This window comes from Elephantulus edwardii, unplaced genomic scaffold (assembly GCF_000299155.1).
Source record: "Elephantulus edwardii isolate Elephantulus edwardi_28Jun2011 unplaced genomic scaffold, EleEdw1.0 scaffold00006, whole genome shotgun sequence".
NCBI classification, from domain to species: Eukaryota; Metazoa; Chordata; class Mammalia; order Macroscelidea; family Macroscelididae; genus Elephantulus; species Elephantulus edwardii.
This window is the reverse complement of record NW_006399756.1, coordinates 28,653,949-28,681,701: the sequence shown is the minus strand read 5'-3', so window position 1 is coordinate 28,681,701 and position 27,753 is coordinate 28,653,949. Positions and strand designations below refer to the sequence as shown.

Here is a 27,753-nt window from a genome sequence, read left to right as displayed (position 1 = left end):
GCAGCTTTGACTGGAAACCCTTTTTCAATCAGCTAAGAAGATGAGGGAAGAAGACTTAGAGCTAGAAAAGTGGTACTGTGAAGTCTTCCCTTACTTCATATCCAAGATGCCTTCAAAAATCAAACCATTCCCTTGACTTCTCCAGAGGCCACTGGAGCAAGCTGGACCTGGGAAGAGGAATAGTTGGCTTGGCCCTGGGGAAAGGAGGGGTGCAGTTAAATGCCACAATCACTTCTCTCTACTTTTCCTTCTGCTTTGGCTTCAGACTTCCAATTTTCCAAACTTTCCTCCCCCCAGCATTCCATACCTGGGTCTTAGTTTCACCCTCTGTTTCAGCCGAGGGAGGCTGAGTAAGGAGGGATAAGGGCCCGAGTACAAGATGAGGCTGAGAAAGCAGAATTCAAGCTGTGTGTTCCCAGAGACAGACAGACACACATGCAGACACACACAGGCCCCCACTCAGACATAATAAGCACTTGGACTTGGAGTTAGAGGCATACAAACACACACTCTCCCACACATGTGCTCCCATATTCAAGCAGACAGACACACACACACACACACACACACACACACACACACACACACCCCGTCACATAGTCTCCTCTCTCTGTGACAGGGACAGCTGCCTGGGCTGTTTTGGAGCTAGCCATCCCCCTCCCCCTCCCTTCCTGGCCCCTCTGAACCTCAGCTCACAGTCCCAGGAACTGAGGACTCTGTGTGGGGGAGGAGGAGGCCAAAGGGGCCAGGGGAATGGTCTACAGTCATGATTGCTAGAGAACCTGCTTTGCTCAGTGGGGAGGATACTGAGCGGAGGATGAAGGAATGAAGGGGGTTAGACACTACCTGGCCCCACTTAGGAAAGTAACTTGGTATAACGAAACAAATTAGGCCTGAGGTCAAAAGATCTGGGCTTATGTCCTGGTTCTCAACATTAATAGCCATGTAACCTTGGCAAATTCCTTTACTTCTCTGTGCATAGTCTTCGTCTCTATCTACCATCAGTATTGTTACAGGGTTTAGATAAAATATGCAATAACAGATAGGGAGTTCTTGTGGCCTAGTGCTAAGACGCTGCACTTCAATCCCAAAGGCATGTAGTTTGAGTCCATCAGCTGCGCCATGGAAGAAGGATGAGCAATCTCCCCTTATGTGATATACTGCCTCTGAAAACCCCCTGGATGGTCAATTATGGGTCAGTTTTGACTCAGTGGCACACAAGAAAAAATAGGGTAAAAATTCTACCTAAAAAATTTTGTATTAGATAAAAAAAAATGCTTGTTTAGCACTTTCTAATCAATGGACATTGAATTGGGTGCTGAGGATAGAGTGGTAAATGATAATGAATCCTCACAAATGTCCTTATTTAAATAATTCACCTCCTTGTCTTCCACACAGCACCTACATCTCTCTCTCTCTCAGGGAAGAATTTCTTCTAGTGAATAGCAGTGAATATTTTTAGGAGTTCCTGGATAACACAAACACTTTACAATTTACCTACAGCCAGAATGCTGGCAATTTGAATCTACTCAGTGGTGCCTCAGAAGAAAGGTCTGAGGGAGGTCTGGTAGCCTAGTGGCAAGAAGCTGCACTGCAACCTCAGAGATGTGCTGTTCGAATCCACCAGATGCTCTGCTGGAGAAGGAGGGGCAATCTCCTCCTGTACCAATCAGATCTGATTTGATGGTACACACATACAAAATAATTCATTTTTTTTAAAAAAAGAAGAAGAAGAAGAAGAAAAGCCTGGTGACCTACTTTGAAAGGTGATTTGCTTTGGAAAGCTGCTCCCTATGGTGCAGTTTTATTCTGCATCCATGAGGTGGCCCTGAGTCAGGACCCATTTAATAGCAAATAACAACTACTATGTATTTGAGAAAGAGATTTCAATGTGTGTTATAAACTCTGATCTGGACACAAAGGAGGATGTAGTCAATGAATTAACAGCTAAATGGGCAGAGAAACTCAAGCTAGACACAACATTAGATCCAGGTACTGGTAAAGAAGGAAATCTTCAGGCTCTTTAATGGGTAAGTAACAGCACAGAGCATGGATAAGGTGGAGAAGAGCCTTGATTACGAAACTGAAGAGATGGAAAGAAGGCGAAAGCCAGACAGACAATATAAGGGCTGGGGGCGTAGGCCTCTGACAGATTCATGTCCGGGTAGGTTGGTCTGGCAAAGTCTGGGGGGCGCCAAGCTGTTGTCTGAGCTAGAGACAGACTGGCTGAGGATTAAGCTCCCCCAAACTGCTGGAGGTCAGGAAGCTGAGATTTGGGACTGAGGCCAAAGACTTTGCCTCTCTCAGTAGATAGGGATTGCAATAGGTCTGGGCAATGGAGGACTCACTGATGCTGCTAAGAAATATCAGGCAGGGCCAATGAGAATCAAGAGATAATGATGATGACAAGTTTAACTCTGAGAGAGGGCCACCAGCCCAAGCCCAGGCCAGGCCAGGCCCCCCTAATGTCAGGGCAGCAATCTCAGCTCTAAAGAGAATGAAGAGAAACAAGTGCGCTCTGATTCTACAATATGGGCTGGAATTAAGAAAAACTTACCATGAGCTGCACCCAGAACAAAATATCCAGAATATTTTATATGAAGTGGAGGACAGAGCTTATGACCAGAAGGAAGACATGAGCTCATAGATAGATGACTGCCATGTGGGCCTATTTTCATATTTTTTAAATTTATTTTATTATTTTTAAAGAACATTTACAGAGATTTTGAATTTCTATTTATTCATTCTTGTACTTTTCTCCCTGCCCACCCATCCACCCAAGTCCGCTCCTCTCTTTGAAAAGTAAAAGAAAAATTTTTTCATTGGTATACAATCCCCCCCATACTCCCCATCACCCCGAGTACCTCCACTATGTATTTTCCTCTTTGAAGACTGAGAGGTGAACCAGTGTCACACTCAAAAATCCCACAAGTGGTTGCAATTAATGCCCAACGCAGAGGCTACGATATGAAAATGAAACCACAGAAAACTTTTCCTTTGTAAAGGCTGAATGAAGAAGGGAAGAGGGACTGGTGTTGTGATGCTGAGACTTGGTTCTGCAAGCAGCAAGTTGGGGTACAAGTGTGAGCCAGTACAGAACCATCCTATAAACATAAAACTGAAGAGTGGTCCTTCTGTTTGCTAAAGAGGCTGAGCACCTAACCTCTCCAGCCTTCTGAACTGCAGTGTCAGTGCACAAATGGGAACAGATGAAGGCAGCCGTGGACAAGGCTGACAACACCAAGATGCAACTCACATGGAAAGAGCAATAACCTAATGGATGTGCTTAAGTTAACAAGCAGTGAAACAGAAAGCAGATTCATCGGTCCTCCACACCCTTTCCTCCCTTCTGTCTTTCCTTTAGCAAGTTTTAGGTGCAAGAGAGATCATCATAGCCTCTAACTTTGAGGAGCCTACAGTCTGAAAAGCAAATAGAGTACAGAATGCAATGATGGGCTACACGGGTCTAAGTCTCAGATTGTGTAAGATCAGAGAGATGGAAGGTCATGTAAGGTGGTATCAAGTTTAGAGCTTCATAGAATGAAGTCATGTGGCTTAGCCGGGAGTTGGAGGGGCAAGGCCTTCTAAGTAATAATGTAATAATGTATTGGCAGGTTTAGAAGGTAATGAGTTGTCTACTTTGGCTAGAGTCTTAATGTGACAATGGGACATCAGAAGAGTAAAACGGATCAGGCTGAGACCTCTGATTTGATAGTCTAAGTTAGCACATTTTCAGCTTTTCCATTAAAAAAAAAATAATCAACACCAAATAAAAAGACTAGTAAGAGAAAACATTCACCTTGGGAGATCAGGAGTACATCTTGAAACAGTTTTTGCTACCAGCAAAAAATTTCTATGGAAGCCTCCAGCTTTATGTTTAAAATCAAGCAAGTTTTACCTTATATTTAATGTTTATTTTAATATAAAAGTAAAGCACTACCCCACTGTTATCTTCAATGACATCAGCACACCAGGGAGATGGATCATGGTTAGTCATCAGTGACATGCCCCTCCCACACCTGCACCGCCCTCATTCCTCTCTACCTCCTACCTAGCGGGATTGCTCCATGCAGTGGGTCATTGAAGGTTTTCAGGTATAAGCATCTTTGGAACCTTTATTTGGTGCTAGTGGAGAAGGACATCATGTTTGGTAGAGGGAAGGGTCAGTGCAGGAGAGGAAGACCCTGGGTGAGATAGACACAGTAACAGGACTAATGCGGGGTAAGTGTGTCAAAGATTGGCTCAGGATGGGGCAGAGTTCAGAGATATTCTTCATAAGGTCACTATGAGTCACTGTCAACCACATGGCACATATCAACAACAGCAGTGAGCAGAATAGAGCTCTGGACTGTGGTAAGAAGTTGTGCTACAGTCCTAAAGGCAAGCAGTTCAAATCCACCAGCTGCTCTGTGGGAGAAAGATGGGCAAGGCAATCTCCTCCCGAATGATCTACTGCCTCTGAAAACCCTCTGGAGGGTCAACTATGGGTCGGTTCTGATTCCATGGTACACAACAACAACAGTGAGGAGAATGGATTGGGCAGGGAGAACTATTAACTAAGTATTAGGTGTAAAGTAAACATATCCAGGGAGTAGCACAACAATGAAAAAAGAGAGGTGAGAAGAGCTTCCAAAGCCACTTCTCCCCATCTTTTCATAGCTCTCTCTTTCTCACCCCTCTGCCTCGTCTTCTTTTTCTTTCCTTCTCCATCACTCTTATGAGTCCCTTTAGGTGGTGTTGTGTACATTGGAGAACCAACCCTTAGCTGGCCCTCTAGTGGGTTTTCACAAGGGAGGAGATTGACCAGCTTTCTCCCACAGAGAACGACATACCTTTGGGTTGATAAAGCATTTCCTTACCGCAAATCCACCAGAACTCCCTCCCTGTAGGTGAGCATCATTTAAGCCCTTCAAATGCCACAGGCTCAGAACCTCCTGAATCCCACAGGTTAGGTGCTGCCTCTTGCCTCACTTTGGGCAGCATCATTTAAGTAAAGGAAGAAGCAAAGATTTATGTGGTTCCATCCTTCTCACATGCTCACCCTTCACCTCGGTGCTAGCCTGCTCTCCTTTGCTGGGCTTATCGTCACATCCTTGAGTATGAAACAGGCAGCAATTAGAGCATGATGTCTTAGTCTTTTAGAGGGACCAAACATCTGGGGAACTTCCCAGAGCTCTTTTTAGAGGGTAATTGCTGGTATCTAAGGCCTGGGAGAGGGTGTTGCATTTGTCCTTAAGAACTGTCTGTACTAGTTTGGGCATGGTATCTGACCACTTTAAAGTTCTAGATCCCACCTTTCCAAAACAAAGATTTTGTAGTTGCAAGGGAGTAATGACTTGTGCATAACAACAGCCATAATGCCTCTCAGTAAATAATGCCTCTCAGTAAAACCTGTGGAAACTAGAACCTATGTAAGTGGAAACAAAAACTTGTCAGAGAAAGACAAACAAAAATATTTTCTTGTAAAAGAACCAGGAGAAAAGTTATAAGATTGCAGCTTATCTTGTCAAAGACAGAAAAGTCCAGAACAAGGAAACAAGGCAGTCCCTCTGAGTTCTGATGTTTACAGGTTTCCTTGTATAGGATTTCATTTAGTTTTCACGACCATCTTGCATGGCAGGAATTGCCATCCTCATTTCAATTCTAAGATGGCAAGAATTTGCCCAAGATTGCATAAATGTTGGTACTTCTAAGACCAGAGACCAGCCAAACTCTTTCCATTGGTCACCCCCTCCACCCTGGCAGCCATTTGTGGCTCTGACATGGCACTGATCCTCCCAAGCTCTGAAGGATTCCATTTCTATTTCCTGCCTCTACCATCTCTCTGGAAATGAGCTCTGCAAGTTTGCTGCCCACTGTGTGTCAAAGAACGTTTTCCTATTCCTCCTGAGCTTGCATCACTCCAGTTTTAAGAGGCTTTCTCATCTCCGGTTTCGAGATTTCAGAAGCGAACAAGTCTTCTGCTTATCAAGGCCTTAGCTTATAAATTTCCATCTTTTCTCACTGTCCAGAGATCTAAGCTTTGAAATTTGCTATCTCTCTCCCAGCAGCCCTTGGCTCCCCATTTTCCTGGCCATTCTCTGGCCATTCTTGTCAAGGACCGGTGACGAGACCTGCACTCAGCTATGTGGTTTTACACAGGGTAAGGAAGGATCCTTGCTTTTGTTTACAATCATCTTTGTTACGGTGCCGTTGCTTTTTTGGCAAAAAGCAGAACTTTAAGTTCAGGAGACCATTCATAATACTTTCTTTATTCCTTTCCTGACTCAAGGCCTTCATTTCACCTGTAATTTAAGCCATTTTCAAAGGCAATGACAGCACAAGCCTCTCAAAGAGTACTAGAATCTGGGAGAGGACAAGTAATCGGGGTCCAATTCTGTGCTGTTAAAAGGGAGCAAGAAGTTAAAAACAAAAAAATTGAGGAGCAGTGACCTAGACAGTAATATGTGAACTTATTGAAGGATGGAGGGATGTGGGTAGGGTCTATGTATTATATGTCACTCAGTAGTGGACAGTAAGAACGATTAAACCTCACTCGTTTGGATTACTCATTGCTAAACATATTACTTTGCATTTGCCCCCATAAAAACTCATTCCCTAGCTGGGTGGTGGTTTTCTCTTACATTAGACTCCAAAGAGTTCGTTCTGCTCTGTCTTCTTCAGCTGGGTCACGATCTGTGGTTTTTGTCTGAGTTCAAGCTCCTCCTCCAGCCACAGGGAAAGCAAAGGTGGGGGCAGTTGGGTGAGGCTGATTCATTCTTTCCCAGAGTTGAAGGACCTTATAGGCCCCATAGTAGACCTTCGAACTTGTATTTCCATTTGTCTCTTTCCCACCTCTTCTAAGCTATCAAAATGGTGCTGGGGATGGAGTCAAGGAAGCACATGAAAACAGGACTACAGGGTTTGTTACTAAGGGGCTAAAAGGCTGCAGTTTCCTCTTTATGCCTATGTTCTGCTCCCTGCAGCTGAGCTGGAATCCAGGCAAAAGTGTCTTTAAGTCTGTCTGGTGAGCTGCACTAGAACCGGTGGCTGACTGAGCTTATGAGGAAGCTGAAACTGTCAGGGCTGTGCTTGGCTCTATCCACCCTCCCATTGCCTTTCTTTCCTTAGTCCTGGTTCCCACTAGCAGTTCCCATCATGGCCTTCTCTCGTCAGATTTCAAATTAAGAACTCAAGCTGATGCTCCGGTATATTGTGAGTTAGAGAACGTTTGTCTCCCATTGCCACTCCGCCCTCAAGCCCAAGTTGCAACCTTTACACTCACTCTTCGCTCGGGGGTCTCACGCCCCTGCCCCCCGGAGAGTAGAAACAAGTTTGCAAAGTGTAAGCTAGGGTTCAAGACGACCCACACAGCCCATTCCACCTCACATGCAGCAGCTGGGCAGGCGCTGCTGGGTAGACGGACATGCCACCCGCCAGGGACATTCTGTCCAGCTGCCCGGCCACAGCTCCTGCTTGGGCGAGACCCACCTCGTCGCTCCGGACATTCTGTCCGTTCGGAGTCGCGCGCGCCGCACACATTCCTTCTGATTCCAAAGCAGCCCCCGGCCAGGATTCATCCAGGCCCTGACTTCCTAAGCCAGACCCGCCGCTCCGCAGGGCGCTCAGGCTGCTTCAGCCTCGGCCCTGTCACCGGCACAGAGGCCATCTGACCGGTCGCTGCCCAGCTCTCCCAACACGGTGCCTGTCTCAACTGTGGAGCAGCTAAGAAAGTGTGTGCGATCAGGCGTCCCCCTGTTCCCAGCTCCTGGGGTCTGCGCCCCGGCTGAAGGGCGTCAGGCGCTGCCAACTGCTCGCATGCTGGGCAGCCGGGACCAGCTCCCCACGCTGGCTAGGGCCTCGGCTACTCCTTCCGCTGCCTGGCTGCCTGCCCCACGCTCGGGAATTCCAGGGTCCTTTTTTGAAAAGGTTTCCAGCTCCCTACTGTTTGTTAAGCGGAGCCCCTATCCTGGCGTCAGGGGTCCAGCTTCTCTAAGGAGGGGGTCCAGGTCTCTCCTTCCAAATCCCTCAGGTCCTGACCCTGAGTTCCCCTCTTCTCAAGTACTCGCCCTAAGTCTGCGATCTGTGCGCCCAGCCTGGCCCGGTTCCCCGAACACCGGAGTCCAGCCGCCCCAGATTCCGTTTCAGGGAATTCCCAGGTCTGGCCCTGGCCCTCAGCCCCGTGACCCCTGCGCCCCGTATGGTCGAGCACTCACTGTGCGTCCCGCAGCAGGCAGACTCCGGGCAGCAGGGACAGCGGCGGCAGCAGCGGTCTGGAGGGCAGGCAGGGGCCAGGGGCCAGGCACTGGCCGGGGTGGGGGCCGTCCCCCTGTGCCCGGGCCGCCGCTCCGCTCTAGCACTCCGGGACTAGCGGAGGGAAAGCATGAACCTCACTGCGGACTGCCACCCCCCACCGGCGCCCATTCACTTTATGGCAGCCCAGGGCGCCCCCAGCCCGCCGCGGCGAGCTTCGCGGGCAGGGCCCCGCCCCCTTCCAGCTGCTCTCCGCGGGCTCCGCCCCTTCCAGCTGTGAATCTTCAGACTCCGCCTATGAGGGGAGGGCTCCTGCCAGCAGCCCGCCAGAAACCCCGCCCCCTGGCCAATCAGAGACACCACTCAGCGACTGGGCCACACCTCTCCCCACGTGGCCGGGATCAGGCTCCGGCAGCCACGCTCTGGCCGAGTCCAGCCCAGCGGCGCTCGGAGCGCTCCGGTAGCTAACTCGGCCGAGTCGGGCTCAGATGGCGTTTAGATGGGGTCGATCGTCCACCTGGAGTTGATGGAAGAGGTGTAGGGGGAGAGGGCTTCCGGGGCGTGCTGCTGGGGCACCAGATGGGAGGGCGCATCGGCCGGGAGGGGCCGCCAGGTCGCAACGCTCAGACTTCGCCGCCGCTCAGGTTTCTTCGATTTTCTACACTTGTCGCTGTCCGTCTCTCTGCTCTTTTGTCTCTGTTCCAATCCTCCCACTCTCGCCTTTCTCGCCTCTTGTTTCTCCTTGGCTCTTCTTCCCCTGCCACTTTTAGAGATAAATGTCTTCAATTTACTGCACCTCTTTTTCCTCGTATATTCGTTTATCTCTTCCTGTTCTTGGCTCTCTTTCCTCCTATTTTCCACCGTCTGCTCAGGAAAGTGGCTACTTCAACAAAGCAAAACTACCGAAGAGGTGGTCCGTCCTTACTACAAGCTGACATCATGATGGAATGACTCTCAACAAATAACTTTTTTTTTTTCTTCTCCCACCCCAAATTATTAAAGGAAGCTCACATTGAGTTCTTTCTTTGGTTGGGGGTTTTCTTATTTTCATTTTTTCGCATTGAGTTTTAAGACTTGGCATTTTCACTCTTTAGAGGTGTGGGCAGATTGCTTGTCTGTCTACATCCACCACTTATCCAGGCTCTGATCTCCTAGCCTCAACAGGACTGGCTTTCTTTCCCTGATAGTCTCGGTTCTTGCTGGTTATATCCCAAGGAGTGTATAGAGTCAGGCTAGGACGAGCCAGATATCTAGCCTCTTATTCTGTGACTTTATGTGTGACCTTCGTTGTACAAAGAGATTATTTTCTATACCAATGTCAGTAGATCCGCCCCCCCCCCCCCAGGAGCTCTGGTGGCCTAGTGGTAAGGAGCTGCACTGCAAACTCAAAGGCACATGGTTTGAATCCATCAGCTGTTCTGTGGGAGAAAGATGGGCAGTTTCCTTCTATGCAGTTTATAGCCTCTGTTAACCCATTAGACAATGAGTGTGTTCTGACTTGACAGTATATAACAACAATAGATTTAAGAAGGCAAAGATCATGTCTGCATATTTCTAACCCTAGATGTAATGTAGAAATTCAGTATTGACAGTTTACTGAAATCTTAAGAGGGAGAGAGATGTTTTGTCTGGGTTAAGGTTAGATGTTTGTTAGTGGATACAGCACTGTCATGCTTCTCTTAATGCATAATCCACAAAAACAATGTTTTTAGGGAAGACTGATGAATTTCTGTGGGTATGTGGAAGTAGAGATGGGAGAGTAAGGACTTTTGGCCAATTTAGCAGATTTTCCAAACCAAGACAAAGTCCACTGCAGTCAAGTTGAACCCAGGACTGTCCCATAGGGATTTCCAAGATGAAATTTTTTCAAGATGAAATTTTTATAGAAGCAGTCTGCTACATCTTTCTTCCATGAAGCAACTGGTATGTTTGAACAATTGGATTTTGGTAAGAAGCTAAACGAATTAACTGATACATCACCAGGATTCTTTCTGGCTGTTTAATACCTCACATTTTGAGACAGGTCAAAGAAAGCAGCCTCCAGCTTCTAAATCAAGAGACAATTGGCTTAAATATTCTGTGCAAAGAGATGCTATGGTGGTTACATCTTCTTTCTTTGACTCCCTTTAAGGGAAAGGGGAAAAAGACTCTGCTGAGCTTAGATCCCAGGAACTCAATGTGTATGTGTAGGAAGCTGTTAAGTTCTTCAGATCTAATATCATGTCTCATGAGTTCTCCAAATAAAAGGATCCTAGCCAAGAATGTGTGCATGTGTAAGAGAAATGGAGCAAAGATTGAAGTTGTCATGGATTTAATTCTATGTAGATTTACAGTCAACAATTGTGAAAGCAGAGACAAAAAAAATCAAATGATATATTTCAATGAATAAAACTTCTGCCAAGGACCTCTTTCAAGTCATAAAGAGCAAGGGTGCCACTTTGAGGACTAAAGTGCAACTGATCAAAGTTCTAGTATTTTCAATCACTTCACATACATGTGAAAGTTGTACAATGGATGAGTGAAGACTAAAGGATTGATGCCTTGGAATTGTAGTTACAATTAAATTCAGTAGAGAATATTGAATATACCAGGGACTCTCAAAAGAACAAACAAATATCTCTTATAAGACGTGCTGTCAGAATGTTCCATAATTGAGGATCATCTCACATATTTTGGCCACATTATCAGGAGGGTCAGTTTCCTGGAGAAAGACATCATGTTTGGTCATTGAGAAAAAAGGAGGACCTTAATGAGATTGATAGACCTGGTGGCTACAGTGAATGTGAACAGAGAAAAGACTGTGAAAATGGTGAAGGATCAGGCAGTGTTTTGTTCTTTTGTGTGTGCAGTCAACTATAAATGAGAGCTAACTTGACAGCACCTAACAATAGCCACACATGGCTGGTCTCTGGTTGTCTGGTCTTGAGACTATATTCCTATGGGGTTATGTATGGAGAAGGGTCCTTGGGTTTATGTCCTCCATAAATAGGAGGAAGTGGAGAGAAAAAGGAATCTTTCTACACTGTCTCCCAGAATGTTCTTCAGGTCTGCAGTGTACCTTGGCTCCATTCCAGCAGATAGCGTGGGAATCCCACCTTTCAGTCTGCAAGGAGAAACAAATCCTTTGGTCATATCCTCACACATTCTCACTTTTAGTCAGTTCTGAATAGCCAAGCAACCTCTGTCATCTCTTGCAAGGAAAGGAGATAGCTAAGGGCAGTAAAGTGAAGACTAACATGGACATCTAGTTCTGAGGTCATTTAGCAATTCCAAACCAAACACAAAAGGCTTCAGTTTCCTGTCACAGGACTAAACTGTATGATGAGGGTTTTTTCAAGTAGTTCGAGAAAGTGACAAAAAGGGGTATTGGTGATGCAATAATAGAATTCTTGCCTTCTATGTGAGAGAGTTAGATTTGACTGCTGACAATGTACTCTTAAGGAGCCACCACCCATCTGCAGTGTCAACAAACATGTGCTAATTTACTAATCAGTGGTGAACAGTGTCATTCTCCCCCCACCATCAAAGATTCTGTTGGTTTTTGTTTTGTTTTGTTTTCTTGTTGTGTACTGTCAAATAGGATCAGACTGGCGCAGGAGGAGATTGCCCCTTCTTCTCCAGCAGAGAATCTGGTGGATTCGAACCACCTGCCTTCGGGGCTGAAGTTCAGCTTCTTGCCACTAGGCCACCACAAAGATGGTTTTTAGATATGTCTGGCATCTGCCTCTCTCCCAACTCCATAGAAATTTCCTACAGATTCAAAGTCTATTTTTAAATGAACGGTCCCTGACAGTGCGGCACCTAGTAAACAAAGTAATCTTGTGAAACAGTTATCTACAAATTAGTAAATAAGATTGAGATTGTTCACAGCTTCAGTTTGCTCAGCTCCACGGTCAACACTCTTGGCACCAGCAGCCAGGAAATTAAAAAAACCGTACTGCGATGGGAAAGCCTGCTGTTAGGGACCTCTCCAAAGTACTGAAGAGCAATGGTGTCTTTCTGGAGACGTACATGCCATGGTCTTTGCAATCACTTGTTATGCATCAGAGAGTTGGACAATGACTAGGGAGGATAGAAGGAGAATTGATGATGCCTTTGAGCTGTGGTGCTGGAGAAGAGTATTGAATGTACCATGGACTGCCAAGAAAACAAACAGATTCATCCTGGAGAGGGTTAAAGCAGGCTGCTCCTTGGAGGCAAGGATTCTGGGGCTTTGTCTGACATACTTTGGACATGTTGTAAGGAGAGCCCGGTCTTTGGAGAGGGATATCATGCTTGGTAGGGTGGAGGGACAGCGCAGGAGGGGAAGACCCTTTATGAGGTGGATTGATTCAGTGACTGGGGTAATCGGGATGGGTGTGTCAGAGGCAATGCGATTGGCACAGGATAGAGCAGGATTTAGGTCTGTTGTACATAGGGTCGCTATGAGTCGCAAACGACTCGACGGCACAAACAACAACAAAAAATGGATATTGCTGTTGTATTGAAAAGGTAGACTCAGAAGGGCGTGGAAGGAAGGCTTGGTGTGTACTGGAAATCAGCTAGTAAAACCCTATGGATCACAATGGTCAGCTCTCCAGTCTACCCTGCGGACGGTGCACGACTGAACAGTTTTCCTTCAATTGTTGTATGGGTTTGCCACGAATGGGGCCAACACAAGCTCAGCTAAAAGCTCAAGTTGAGGCTTGATGTTAGGGAGCTGACCTAGTAAATCAGAGGCTAACAGGGTTAAGATAGTCGAAAGCGACAGCGAAAAAGCAAGCAAACCTGCAGCGTCAAGACATTTGGATTTATCCCACTGCCCTGCCATTATTAAATTACCTATGTGAACATGAAATCACCTATCTATCCTCAGTTTCCTGCTCTGTAAAATGAAACAGGAATGAAATAAGTTTTCTGCCATCTCTCATTTTCTCTATTTCTAGGTGATACAAACTTTTGGCATGGGCAACATACCCATGATGAGTCAAATATGGAACCAGCAGAAGGGAAAAATGAGTGAGGTGTGTATGTGGGGGGTGGAGGTGGATATAAATCGTCACATTGATCCTGCAATGGAGAGAGCTTGCCACTACCTGCAAAGAGAACGAATCTTCAATGGACTTGGTGTAACTTTGAACATGTGTGCGTCTGGAGTGGCTCAGGTTCTCAAAAAAGACCCCGCCCCCTTTCCAGCAAATGTAGCTTTTCTCCCCATAATGCCCAGCAGCCAAGGCCAAGCAGTACACTGCAACCGAACTTACCTAACTCCGCCTCTCTAACCGCCCAGCATAAATTCTTATTTTTTAATTGGCTATTATAATTGTCACTCAGAGATTCCGTGTATCCGTTGGTTGTCCCCTACCTACCCTTTCTTTCCCCTAGAATTCTCGCCTCTTTATCCTCTCCCCGCCTCCTGAAGTCTGTTTCCTTTCTTTGATTGGATAGCTAGAATGCCATTTTTCATAGTACAAAGGTTTGATTGGCTGAGCGAGGCAGGGCTCGCGCAGTTACCAGGCAGCGGGCTAGACTGAGGCTAGCTACCACGTCAGTGAGCTGACAGGGAAGGCAGCCGGCTCCACCGCCCGTCCCGGCCGACTCACCCCGGGCGTCTGCGAGATCCCACCTTGACTTTGGTCTCAATTTCCAGGAAACAGGCTCCTTCCCTTCTCCCACCTGCCATCAGAGCCAGGAGAGCTTCTTGGAGACGCGTCCAGGGCCCAGGCTGGACATGAGCAGCAGCTGCCGGTCCTGGGACTAGGCCCCGCCATTTTGGATCCTCTGACAGGTCAGCGAAGTCCCTTTGTAGAGTTTTGGTGTCGTGAAGCCAGTCTGACATCGCGATAGTGAATACTAGGGAAAGGCCCTTGAGTTGGACGATCTGGGGTGGGTTGAGGGCTCCAAGAACAAGACTGAGACGGAGGAGAGATTGTTATAGGAGGGAACTTGTAGGTGTGCAGGGGGCAAAGGTCACGCCTCTGCTGCAATAAAGCTTTTCTGCTTACTCCAGATGCCCTGCAAAGTGTCTGAAGCCTTCTTGTGTTTCCAGGCTTACCGTAGTCTTCACTTTTCCGGATCTTTCTCTGTCTTAAAGAGACCTGTCTGAAAACAAACCTAAGCAGCGTGTGTCTACCCTTAAAGTCGAGTCTCTATAGATTCTGAATAGCGCTCAGTTCTGTGACTGATTCATTACTACAGCTGACCTGTCTTATTAATACTGAATGATGAGCGAGTGTCACCTAGACTCAGGTGGAGAGAAGTGTGGAAGGGTTGAAGCCAACAACATGAGGGGCTGGACAGTGAAAGGCCTTTCTTTTATAGGGCGACTCACCTGCCAGTCTGGTACTGTATGTAAACAGTGGACTTCTGAACCTGTTTCTTACACAGGCTGTCTGTGTGTGTGTGTGTGTGTGTGTAGTTGCTTATTCCTAGTCCCTTCCACTCCACACCAAGCCTTCTCTTCCATTGTCATAAGATGAGGTGTAATTACAAGGAAGACATTCTGTTAGAACATATTTGGCAGAAGCTCAGAGAAGGCTTTGGTGAAGTTTGGTATTGTGGGTCTATAATTTTCAGTGGGTAGAAAGTCATGAGAGAGCTGACCCCACTAAAAGTGGTAGGTAGAGTCAGGTAGCAGAATGAGTGTTGGAACATAACCGCAAAAGTACAGTTAATAGCACTTGTGAGGACCTCTGATACACTGCTATGTTGCAAAGTTGTAAAAATTCAAGGGTAAAGGATGCTTTCTACAAATGAAAACTAGTAGTACAGATAGTGTTGTTGATTTTTGATGCACCACTTAGAAATTTGTATGCTTTAGTGGATTCAGGTACATAGGCACCACTTTACGCTCTGGAGGATACAAATGGAAACGGTCTGTTTGGCTGATGTGCAGTGGCCTAGCTTGAGCACGTCATGGGATTAAAAGGAGGCTCATCCTATCCCTTCCCAGCATGTAATGGGCACTCAATAGATACTATTTGTACTTGGGATTAGTTTTAGTATGTGATCAGGACTTGTGGCGTAGTTCTAGCCCTGGCAGTCAGAAACACTGTGCACTTTTGCATAGTAAGATAGTAATAAAGAGGGTCAAACCTTCTTGTGTCAGAGAACTATCTAGTATCTTAGATATACTGAAATACCCTCTGCCTTTCTTAAATTTTGTGTGTGTGTAGTATGGGATGACAGTAATTATTACTTCTATTTGCTGATTTAAGATAAATTGATAAGGAATAATGCAGAAATATTTGCACCTTGCCTTACTGATTTAAGGTGCAGAATTTCCAAGAAAAAGAATTGAAAAAGGCAAGTGAAATAGTATAGCTAGCTCAGGAAGTACCTAAGTTTGTTGGCCTACCTTGTCCAGTTGGGCTATTATTGCCCTGTTAAATTGATTTGGTTTGCAAAATAGACAATCTAGTCTTTGAGTAAGAGAGTATGACTAATTCAGCATCTTTTCAGTTGGGCCTGCGAAGAGGTGGAGTACAGTGACAATAGAAGCATCATAATTTTCCTTAATTTAAAAGTAATTTTGTAGATAGAGTTTTTCACTTCTAATGAGAAAATTTATTCTTCCTTCAAGATTTGTAGTTGAATTTCTTTTTAGTGATGGCTTAGGTAGTCCAATCCTGACAGTGATGTTTAATTAGTTACAGTGGAAACTCAGGTTGTAGACACTTGTCATAGATAGCTGGGCACCAGTTCCAGGATTCCACTGTTTTACTTCCTTTTAGATTCTAGAAGACAAGATGATTGCCACTTTTAGGTAATTGGTAGGAACTGATAGGGTACCTTGACTACTGTGAGCAGGTAGAAAGAAAAAAAGAAACAATTTCTCCCTTTGAGGAGACTTACCGTATTCATGGAGTACTTCCCAAAAGCATCAGCCCAGCCCTTTTTCTGTATGCTAGTTCTAATTGATTGATCACACTCTATCCCTGTGTTTCAGTGTGACTGATTAAAAACATTTACTGTTGGAGAATTGCTGTATAACTGTAGTTGGCTTCCATTGAGTTTCCAGTTTTCCTCTTTTAATATATTTCAGTATTTCTTTAATGAAAGAAAATAGAGCAGTATACTGATTTGGAGCCCCAGTATTAGTGGAAGTGATCATTAAAGTAATGATTTTATTGGCATCATATTAATCAGGTGTTACAAACTCAAATGCCTGTGAGTTTCAGAGAGGTAATGTAAGTTTGTAAAATAGGCCAAGTGCAAATTAGGGTTTAAAGAGGATTTTGCAGACTGTAATATCTATATGCATATTGTGAAGGGGAAAGCATATACAGTGTGAAGATAGTCAGCAAAAAGAAAGGAAGAAGCAAAAAAAGCCTATATAACCGTGCTTAAAAAAGAGTTAGTTGCTACTCACTGAACCTGTTGTAATTGTTTGAGAACGTAAGTCCAGTCTGACCAGTCTACCTGTCTTTCAGGAAAACATGGAAAATGCAGATAATTCTGTTTTAAAACTATTGACAACTAGTTAATTTTTTTTTATGTTTTTAATTTTATACTGGTTTGCATACAAAATTTCATATCTGTTATGTTTCACACATTCCTTCATCGTTAAAAATTTTTTTAAAAAGCCTTTCATAAGCCAAATAATATCTGGATTTTGCTTAATTGCTGTTGAATGGTAATTGGATTTTGCTGTTGGATTGTGACCTTAGATAAACACAGGCGAACCTTTTGAGATATACTCATTGTCGTCTATATATACACTCAGTAGGTGAACTTTTTTCCTGTGCCCTAGTCTGCCAACTATTGCTATTATATCTTGAGTGCCCTGAGTAAAGATTAAAAGATAAGTGAGAGAAGCCTTGCTTCACTTTTTCATCTCCAAGCTGGCAGAAGAGACAATTATAGATCTGTTTTAGTGGCTTACTTTAAATGTGTCTCTTGGGATAATCTAAGAATCTTGTAGAAGGAAGGAGTGACCTGGCAGAGCTGGAGGTACATTGGTCACCTGATTATCAAGTCTGGGAGGATTTTCTAGCTCAACCTTGCCAAAGCACCAGCTTTTTTCTTAGTTTGGCTTTCTCTTACCTCCACCCTTTGAGTCAATTTGAGTTCACTTGTTTTGGCCCCTGTCACTAAAAGCACAGGCCTGTGGTATGTTCCTTGTTTAGCTCTGGAAATCTAGAGAGCTTGCTGCATCTTTAGTGCTTTTTTAGGCCAGTTCGGGTATTGAGTGTATATAAACCTTGATAAAGGTTACTCTGGTACTGCAGTCTTTGCCTTTAGAGAACCTAATTTCCAGTTAGATAAGGACAGTTACTCAAAGTGATAAAGAAAAAAGATCATAAAGGAAAAGCCTTAACACTTACAATGGTGTACTATTTAGGGCCAAAGAAAATAAGACATGCTCATATATATAAAGAGTTGACACTTACGTAATTAGGTATTTCACAGAAGATATGTGAACTTAGAAATATCATGTGAAGGAAACTTCAGGTAGATAGATTGAAAAATCAAATCATTATAATTTGATTGGTGGGTAAATGTAGGCTCTTTTTGTCTATAAGGTGGCTTTATGGAATATTTCTAACTATAGTAAAAACATATGGGATACAGTAAGAAGGTATGCCTGCCTACCTCAGAGTCCTTGCTTTTTATTAGGTCATTGTCTTCACAAGAGGTGAATTATCAGCTACACTACTACTGAAGAGGCAATACTGATGTTAAATTTCATTCATTTACTTATTAAAAATTTACTGGTTACCCCCCCTTGCTTGTAGATGTCAGGCATTGGGGATAAAGAGGTGAATAAAATTATGGTTTCTTCTTCTGAGATACTCATAATTTCATAAAAGAGAGAAACTAAATAAAAATAAGTGTAATATATATTTAAATATATCTCTGTACAAAGTGTTATGATGTGACAAAAAGAGGCACTAATGTGACATCATATTGGTGATTTCATACAAAATCTATACCTAGACCAAGAAGCTGTTGTTCAAAAGGAGTAAGAGAATACTGCATGGTTTAAAATCAAGAAGAATGTGTATCAGGATTGTATCCTTTCTCCATACCTATTTAATCTGTATGTGGAATAAATAATTTGTAAAGCTGGACTCTATGTAGAAGAATGTGGCATCAAACTCGGAGAAAGACTCAACAATCTGTGTTATGCAGATGATACAACCTTGCTTGCTGAAAGTAAGGAGGACCAGAAATGCTTGTTTTAGAAGATCTAAGATAATAGCCTTCCATATGAGTTCTAGCTCAACATCAAGTAAACAAAGGTCCTTACCACTGGGCCAGTAGCCAACAGCATGATATAGATGGATAAAAAAATTCAAACTGCCAGAGATTTCATCGTACTTGGATCCACAATCAACACCTTTGGTGTGCCAGTAATCAGGAGATCAGGAAACTTGGGCAAGTCTGCTGTTACCTCTCCAAAATACTAAAGAGTAGGGAAGTCAGTTTGAAGACCAAGGTGTACCTAATTCAAGCCATGGTCTATTCAGCTTCTTGAACTGCATCTGAGAGCAGATGACAGAAGAATTGATGCCTATGAGTTGTGATGTTGGAGAAGAGTACTCAATAGCTCATAGACTGGCAAAAGAATGAACAGATACATCTTGAAAAAGGTATAATCAGAGTGCTTCTTGGAGGCAAGGAAGGCAAAGCTTCATCACTCCTATTTTGACATGTTGGGAGGAGAGGCTATTCTGTGGAAAGGGATATCATGATTGGAAAGGTGAGGAAAACAAGGAAGAACCCCATTGAGATGTTGAGGATGGTACAGGATAGGACAGGTTTCAGATGTATTGTTTTTAGGGTCACTGTGAGTTTTGCTTGATGGCACCTAACAATGACAACAACATTGTGGCATCAGTATAGGAGGAAGACTCATCATAAACCTGCCTTATGCAAATTATAGAACCTTGCTTGCTGAAAGTGAGGACTTGAGGTGCTTGCTGCAGAAGATCAATATGGACTACAAATCAACATTGTTATTTGTTATGTGCTACAGAGTTGCTTGTGACTCATAGCAACCCTATGTACAACAGCCCTGAAACCTGTTCTATGCTCTGTTAACTTTACTATCTCCGACACACTTACCCTCATTACCCTAGTCATTGTATCAATCCATCTCATCGATGGTCTTACTCTCTTTCTCTGTCTCTCCACCCTTCCAAGCATGTCTCTCTCCAAGGACTAGTCCCTCCTTGCAACATGCCCAAAGAAAGTATGTCAGATGAAGCCTCAGAATCCTTGCCTCCAAGGAGCAGCCTGGTTTCACCCTCTCCAGTGTAGACCTGTTTGTTCTCCTGACAGTTCGTGATACATTCAACACTCTTCTACAGCACCAAAGGAATCAATTCTCTTTGTATCATCCCTAGTCATTGTCCAGCTCTCTGACACATAGTAAGCAATTGCAAAGACTATGGCCTGGACCAGTCACAGCTTAGAATCCAGATTGATGCCTTTGCTCTTCATTACTCTAGAGAGGTCCCTGACAGCTGACTTTCCCTATGCAATTAGTCTCTTGATTTCCTGGCTGCTGGTACCAAGAGTGTTGATTGTGGAGCCAAGCAAACTAAAGCTGTTAACAATCTCAGTCTCTTCACTATCTATCTTAAAAAAACAAAAAATCTTCACCACTGGGCCAATAGGTAACCTTATGGTGATGGGGAGAAGAATGAAGTTGTTAATGATCTCATCCTACTTGGATCCACAGTCAACATCCTTGGTGCTAGCAGTAAAGAAATCAGAAGACATGTTGCACTGGAGAAATATGCTGTCAAGGTTCTCTCCAGGGTGCTGAGGAGCAGTAGTGTCAGTTTAAAGACTAAGGTGCCCCTGGTTTAAGCTCAGATCTTTACAATTATATACTGTGCATCTGAAAGTTGGACAGTGACTAAGGATGACAGGAGTAGAATTGCTATCTTTGAGTTTTAGTGTTGAAGACATGTACTGAGTATCCTACAGACTGCCAAAAGAATAAGCAAATACATATAAGAGAAAGTGCGGCCAGGGTGTTCCTTGTGGGCAGAGATGATGAAACTTTGTCTCATATACTTTGGGGAAAATTTATGTCTCTTGCCAAGTTTTCTTACTCTATCTATTTGAAGATTTCTACGTTATTTTATATTCTAAACGAAATGCTTTATATTTTATGCTTTTTATGTATTTCACTAGTAACAAATATTTTCTCAGAGTTTGCCTTTTCCTTAACTTATGGTACCTATTGAACAAATGTCTTTGGTTTTTAATGTGATTGAAGTTATCAGCTTTTTTTATTATATGATTTTTTTTAAATTTCATTTTAATAATTTTAATGAACATTTACAGGGATTTTGTGTTTCTATTCATTCATTGTTGCACTTTTCTCCCTGCCCAGCCTTCCCCCCGCCCCCACCCCCCAGTTTGCTCCTCTCTTTGTAAAAGTAAAAGAAAAATTCTTTCTTTGTTATACAATCCCCCCACAGTTCCAGGTACACTCCACTATGCACACTTAATGCGGGATTCTTGTGATAACTATAATACCCTATCATATATCGCTTTTAAATTATTCTCTCCCTCATCTGTTTCAATGCAGTATACATAATTTATCCAGTTTTTCTCAGTCTTGCCCCAACCCTGATATCAGTCCCATTCTACAACAGTGGCACCATGCAGTATTTGCCCTTTTGTGACTGAGATATTTCACTCAGCATAATGTCCTCCAGGGTCACCCATTTTGAATGATATTGCTTGAGTTCCTTATTTTTCAATGCAGCGTAGTATTCCATTGTGTGAATATCCCACAGCTTCTCTATCCATTCGTTTATTGATGGGCACCTGGGTTGTTTCCAACTCCTTGCTGTTGTGAACAAAGCTACAGTAAACATGGATGTGCATATATCTGCTTGGATGTCAGTTATGGTCTCTTTGGGGTATATTCCCAGTAGTGGAATTGCTGGGTCAAATGGTATCTCTATTTACAACTTTTTGAGAAAGCGCCATACTGCCTTCCACAGTGGTTGCACCATTTTACACTCCCAGCAACAGTGAATAAGGGTTCCAGTTTCTCCACATCCTCGCCAGCATTTGTTGCTTGCTGTTCTGTTATATTTTGCTATTCTGACTGGGGTGAGATGATATCTCATAGTTGTTTTGATTTGCATCTCTCTTAGAGCTAGGGACTTTGAACATTTCTTCATGTGCTTTTTGGCCATATTATATGATTTTTATCATTTGTTTCTTCTTTGGATAATTCTCCCCTGTCCTGATGTTAAAAAAAATTCTCCTAAAACCTTTCTCAGGTTTTGCTTTTGTAATTTATTTTCAATAAATTTTTGGTATTCTATGTTAAGGATCCAATTTATTGTTTCTCATTCTCTTGTTTGCATCTAGAGCAATTTGATAGTTTATATAGTAACTCCTATTTAAGTCTTGTTGGAGTTCCACAGGATCAAATCCTACACCACCAAGGAAATTTTGTACAGAGATGATAAGGATGACACAGTATAGGGCAAAGTTCAGATCTATTAATCATAAGGTGATTATAAGTAGTAGTCTATTTGAAACACCTAACAACATTCAACTCTTTCTAGTTCCACTTTAACCAGAGAAAGCCCATTACATCCTAGTTTTGCTGCTGCTGTATCTCAGCTCCTGCTTCTCACTGTCCCCTGATATCTCCAGTTATATAGCTTTGTCTCTCTTTGCTCTTGAATCTAGAAGGTCTCAGCACAGGGTCTAGGAGGGTGTCAGTGCAGGGAACCTAGACTGAAAAGATATGCATCACTCCCAGCTTTTCTTCTTTGTCATAGTGAAGTCCCCCTAAACCACCTCTGGAACATAGTGAGATCCCCCAAAACCACCTCTGGGATGATCATTTGAAGCCTAGTAGGATGGTAAAACTGACTCATATCAGTTGTTAGGAGTTCTGTACACCTTATTTGCACGCACGTACTCCAAAAGGTACCATGCACTATCTTTGCATTATTAGCAAGCTGTCCAATACCTTTGGTTGACCGTCAGTACCTTGTTTACATAGTCCCAATTAGTCATTTGGTGGTAACTGGCAGACAGTAGTAAGAAATACCATAAAAAGCACCATTCATACTGGGAGCTATTAAATCTTTTATGAGATTTTGATATCTTTTTAATATTTTTTTATATTTTTTTAAATTTAAAATGGATTTTCATGAAAGTTTACAGAGACATTGGATTTCCATTCATTCATTGTTGCACTTTTCTCCCTGCCCACCCCTCCCCCCAAAGATTTTTATATCATTCTTTTTTTTTATTTGATTTTTCCCAGAGGAGAATGTCCCTGTAGCTATGCTGTCCTCAGAGAAAGAAGACACAATGACTGTAACAGTGGACTCGAGCATGTCAGAGGTCTTGAGGATGGCACAGGACAAGGCAGGGTTCACATCTGTTCTTCATAGGGGGCTCTGAGTTGTAGTCAACTTGATAGGACTGTACAACACGCATCCTGTGTAAAGGGAGCTCTGGTGATCTAGTCCTTAGGGAGTTGCACTGCTCACCCCAAGACCATGGCACTTTGGTGGTTTAAATCTACCAGCAGCTCTGAGAGAGAAAGATAGGTAATCGCATGTGGTTTACAGCCTCAGAAACCAAATAGCAAGTCAGCCGTGAGTTAGTTCTGACTAGACAGCAATGAATTTGAGTTTGATATTTTTCAACATAAAGAATATTGGTGGTGCAGTAGATTAAGCATTATACTGCTAAGTGAAAGACTGGCTGTTGCAGTTTGCTAGAGAAAGATGAAGCAGTCTGTTTCTGGAAAGATTTATAACCTTGGAATCCCTGTGAGAGAGTTCTGTCTCACAGTTAATGTGAGTTGGGATCAACTTGATAGCAGTGGGTTTGGTTTATCACCATAGATGACTCATAAATCATAATATTACAGGAGAAAATGGCAAATTGTCAAAGAATACAGACATGATACCGATTATAGTTAAGAATACATACGTGATACTTAGGAGCACTCTGGCTGCACTTTAAGACTTTAAGGTTTGTTCTTTTGAGAGTCATGGGATATTATACATGTTTTTGTTATGTGCTATGGAGTTGGAACTGACTTCATAGCTGATTCTCCAGTGAGTTTGCAGAGTTAGTAAATCACATGGGAGGAGATTGCCCATCTTGTGGTGCAGCCGGTGGATTTCCATCCCCTGCCTCTGGTTGACAGCAGTGTTCCTTATCCAATAGACCACCAGAGTCATATATTAATATGAGGTGCTTAAAAAAGATATTTTTGAATAGAAATATTTCTTGATAAAAAAAAAGAATTCTGTCAGTCTTCTCTTAACCTTGGTAGCTTTATTGTTTTAGCTTTCTTAGATGCAGTTAAGATCCATTTTATGTTAAAAATTCAGCTACCTAGCTCTCCAGGAGTCTCTAGAAAGAAGTTCAGGGAAGTTCAAGAACCTCAAAAAAGAAAATTTCTCAATGGTACCTCAGTAGTCTCCAGCCAGAATGTCAATTTCTTTAAAGTCAACTGTGTGTCTAACTGTGCCCCTTCTTTTTTTCACCTTTCTACTCTTTTTTTATTTTTCTCTTTCTTAAAGAGTATTTCTAAATAAAGTAATAAGGTTGGCTTCATGCACTACTGGGATTTCCTGTGTATTAAGAATAAATAAATTGTTTTTATGTTTTCACTTGGAGAAAGAATGAAGTATTTTTTTTCTAAGTACTATCATAGGCATATTGAGAGAGTAGGCTGGGCTGTATGAGGAAGAACGTGGCATCAGGATTGGAGGAAGACTCATCAACAGCCTGTGTTGTCGAGATGACACAACCCTGCTTGTTGAAACTGAGGAAAATCTGAAGAGTTTGCTGCAGAAGGTCAGGGACTGCAGCCTTTAATGTGGATTGAAGCTCAACATCAAGAAAACAAAGATTCTCACCACTGGGCTAATTGCCAGCATTATGATAAATGCTGCAGAGATTGAGACTGTTAACAGCTTTAATTTGGCTCCACAATCAACTCTTGGTACCAGCAGCCAGGAAATCAAGAGACTAATTGCATAGGGAAAGTCAGCTGTCAGGGACCTCTCCAGAGTACTTAAGAAAGAGCAAAGGCATCAGTCTGGATTCTAAGATGCGCCTGGCCCAGGCCATAGTCTTTGCAATTGCTTGCTATGTGTCAGAGAGCTTGACAATGACTAGGGATAATAGAAAGAGAATTGATTCCTGTGAGCTGTGGTGCTGGAGAAGAGTCTTGCTTGTGGAGCACCATGAACTGCCAGGAGAACAAACAAGTCCAGGCTGCTCCTTGGAGGCAAGGATTCTGAGGCTTCATCTGACATACTTTTTTTGGGCATGTTGCAAGGAGGGAGCAGTCCTTGGAGAGGGACATCATGCTTGGAAGGGTGGAGGGACGCAGAAGGAGAGGGAGACCTCTCAATCAATCAATGAGATGGATTGATGCAGTGACTGGGGTAATAAGGGCAGGTGTGTCAGAGACAGTAAAGTTGGCCTAGGATAGAGCAGGTATCAGGGCTGTTGTACACTGGGCTGCTATGAGTCTCAAGTAACTCAATGACACGTAACAACAGCAAAAACAACAAAACTATTGTAGGCAGCAAAGAGACACCTGTGGAGGTTCAGGTGTGGGTACTCAAAATACTAATTTAACTCCATCCTAGAGATTTCTATAGAAGCAGCTACCTTTCAGTTTGCTGACTAGAGATCTTTTGCTATAAGCAAGTGAACATGAAAATTTGGAATGTTTCATCGGTTATGCCACTGTGACTGTACAGTTTTATAGAACTGACATGGTAGAATGTGTGCATTCTATGATTTGATATTGTAATTGTGGTTCCATATTAAAGTTATTCTTATAGCATTGTTCAGTTTTTTCTTTTACCTTGAGCCTTCTTTATTGAGATAAAAAGCAAAATGAAATTCCAAAACACTGTCTTTTAACAAACTAGTATCGTGGACCTATATGCCTATCTAAAGACCTCTTGAGATTTTGGGGCTTGTGGACTTGGCTGCAAAAAATTTGAGATTCTTGCTAAAGAGTGTTGGGATACCCTTTGTAAAAATTTCTGAATTGGGGAGCTTTGGTGGCCTAGTGGCAAGAAGCTGCACTGCAATACCAAGGGTACATGGTTCGAATCCACCAGATGCTCTGTTGGAGAAGGAGGGGCAATCTCCTCCTGTACCCGTCAGATCAGATCCGATTTGATGGTACACACAAAAAATAATAAACAAAAATAAAATTGTGCAACAATGAATGAATGGAAATCCAAAATCTCTGTAAATGTTCATTAAAATTAATAAAATAAAATTTTAAAAATCTGAATCGATGCATTTTCAATTATTTCTTAAACTAGAGACTTCTGGGAGAACTTGGTGCCTTTATTCTTTTTTTGTTTTTTTTTTTTTAATTGGTGCTTGAATTCTTAAGATTAGTGGACTTTATTTCACTTTAGTGTTACAGGTGGGAAATCTGGCTTATAAAAATCATAATTCTAATCTTATCAGTGATTTGAGTATAAGTAATGCTTTGCATGTTACTGTGATGCTGAACATGTTTCATTGAAGTTTCTAGACGAAGATGGATTAGGAAGAGACTCAGCAATCTACTACTGAAAATCAGCCAGTGAAAACCTTACAGGTTACAGTCATCTGATCCATACCCAATAATTGGGATGTTATAGGCCCCGTATTGCTCTCTTGTAATGTTACCATGAGCCAGGATCCAACTTGATGGAAGCTAACAATAACAATGCTCTTACAAAACAAATACTAACTGAACTTTTAATTGTTTTGGTAGGTTTGCCAGGATGGTGGATAAGAATATTTACATTATTCAAGGGGAGATTAACATTGTGGTTGGGGCCATCAAACGAAATGCACGATGGAGTACTCACACCCCACTGGTAAGTGGGACTAGACTGATAGCCTCATTACTGAGTTGTTACAGGGCATCTGATACCTTAGTTCATAGAGTAACCAATATCCCAGCAATAAGAAGAATAGTAAGAATTCAGAATTGCCCTTTGTATCAAAGACCCTTCCGTTTTATTCCAATAAGCATCAGATTTTAGGCTGCTTGAAAAAAAAATAATCTGGGACCCAAAAGATGATTCCATTCTTCTAGCTAGTTTTGTAAGTAATTTAAGTTGGTATTTAGGACCTCCTTAAAGCCTAAAAATATCAGAAAGAGTTCTTACTTTCTCATTCTTCAAGGTTTTAATTGTTGTTGATGGGCATTGAGTTGAGCACAACTCATAGCAACTCTATGAACAAAAAAACCCCAATGTCTCTCCATAACTATCGTCGTTTCTCCAAGTTCATAGTTTCCAGAGGCATGTGGTTTAGGAAGTGGATGCCACTTCTGCTTCCAAATCTGTTCTACAATGGGAGCTCCATCAAACACTGTCCACAATGGGAAACCATTATGGCATTTGGTACCCCAGTGGTACAACGTTCAGCATCACAGCAAACCCAGGTTACTTCATACAGTACATTGACAAAGAGTGATGTGCAAAGTGAAAGAGTGTTCCTCCAGGTATAACAGCACTAGTCCCATTTCGCAGTGATCAAGTGTCATTGAGTCAAATATGACTCAGAGTAAGCTTTGCACAAAAGACCTGAACTCTGTTCTATAAGATAATTTCAATACATTTATAGAGTTTGGAGAATTTGTAAGGTTTTAATTAGCTATCAAATTAATTTTAATTACTGTTGTTATTGATGCATAGAATACGATTTGGTAATAATGTAACTTCTTGGAAGTTAAATAATGTCTGTGTATTGAGTAGGCTATATCTTACCAATCAGAAAAGTAGAAACTTACCTATTATTGACTTTCTTTGTTACCAGGTTGCTTATTGTGTGTTTAAGAATGTACAATTGTACATAACAATTTTTGGCACAAATTTTGAAATTTGCAACTTGGTGAATATGCATACATTTATCTGGAAGTATTTCATGTTTTTAGAAATCAGTTCAGTAAGTGAGTGTAGAGTCAGGAATGTCTTTGAAATTAATATATGTGATTACCTAGTGAATGTGAAGGAAGAAAAAAGAGTCATACACGTAAAAAATCTGGTAGTGTATGATAGTTTGAGTGTTGTGGTCATTGTATAGTGTAGTACTTACCTTTCTTGGAAGGAAAACTTACTGGATTTTTCTGGTTTGATTCACAGAAAGAACCTTTGGTCATCTTTGTTTCTTTTGCTTTTTTCTATTTTGGCCCAATAATGACCTTTTAATTTTTTTAATCCATGTATTCTATAGGATGAAGAACGGGATCCTCTGCTGCATAGTTTCAGTCATCTGAAGGAAGTTTTAAACAGTATAACAGGTGAGTCCCCACATCTAGGTAGGGTTACTTGTCCTGGAAAACTTACAAATGTTTGGTTTGTTGCAGAGATCTACACATTTTTTCTGTGAAGGATCAAATAATAACATATTTTAGACTTTGAATGCCAATGTAGTAGTCTTTGTGCCACTACTCAACTGTACTGTTGTAGCTCAAAAGTAGTCTTGGGTAATATGTGAATGGACAAGACTGTATTATAGGAAAATTTTCTATATAAAAATAGTGTACAGTTCCAA

The 27,753-nt window shown here is 42.6% G+C and overlaps 1 protein-coding gene across 2 annotated transcripts in view; it reads left to right on the top strand.

Moving 5' to 3' along the window:
• The first annotated feature begins 13,715 nt into the window (after positions 1-13,715).
• The window catches only part of GBF1 (golgi brefeldin A resistant guanine nucleotide exchange factor 1), a 128,252-nt gene continuing 114,214 nt past the window's right edge, over positions 13,716-27,753 (top strand). For both annotated transcript variants that reach the window (XM_006879986.1, XM_006879985.1), the window contains exons 1-3: positions 13,716-13,999; positions 25,964-26,069; positions 27,433-27,499. In XM_006879986.1, coding sequence (XP_006880048.1) covers positions 25,974-26,069; positions 27,433-27,499 — 163 coding nt within the window. In that variant the 5' untranslated portion in view covers positions 13,716-13,999; positions 25,964-25,973. The remainder of the gene's footprint in view (positions 14,000-25,963; positions 26,070-27,432; positions 27,500-27,753) is intronic.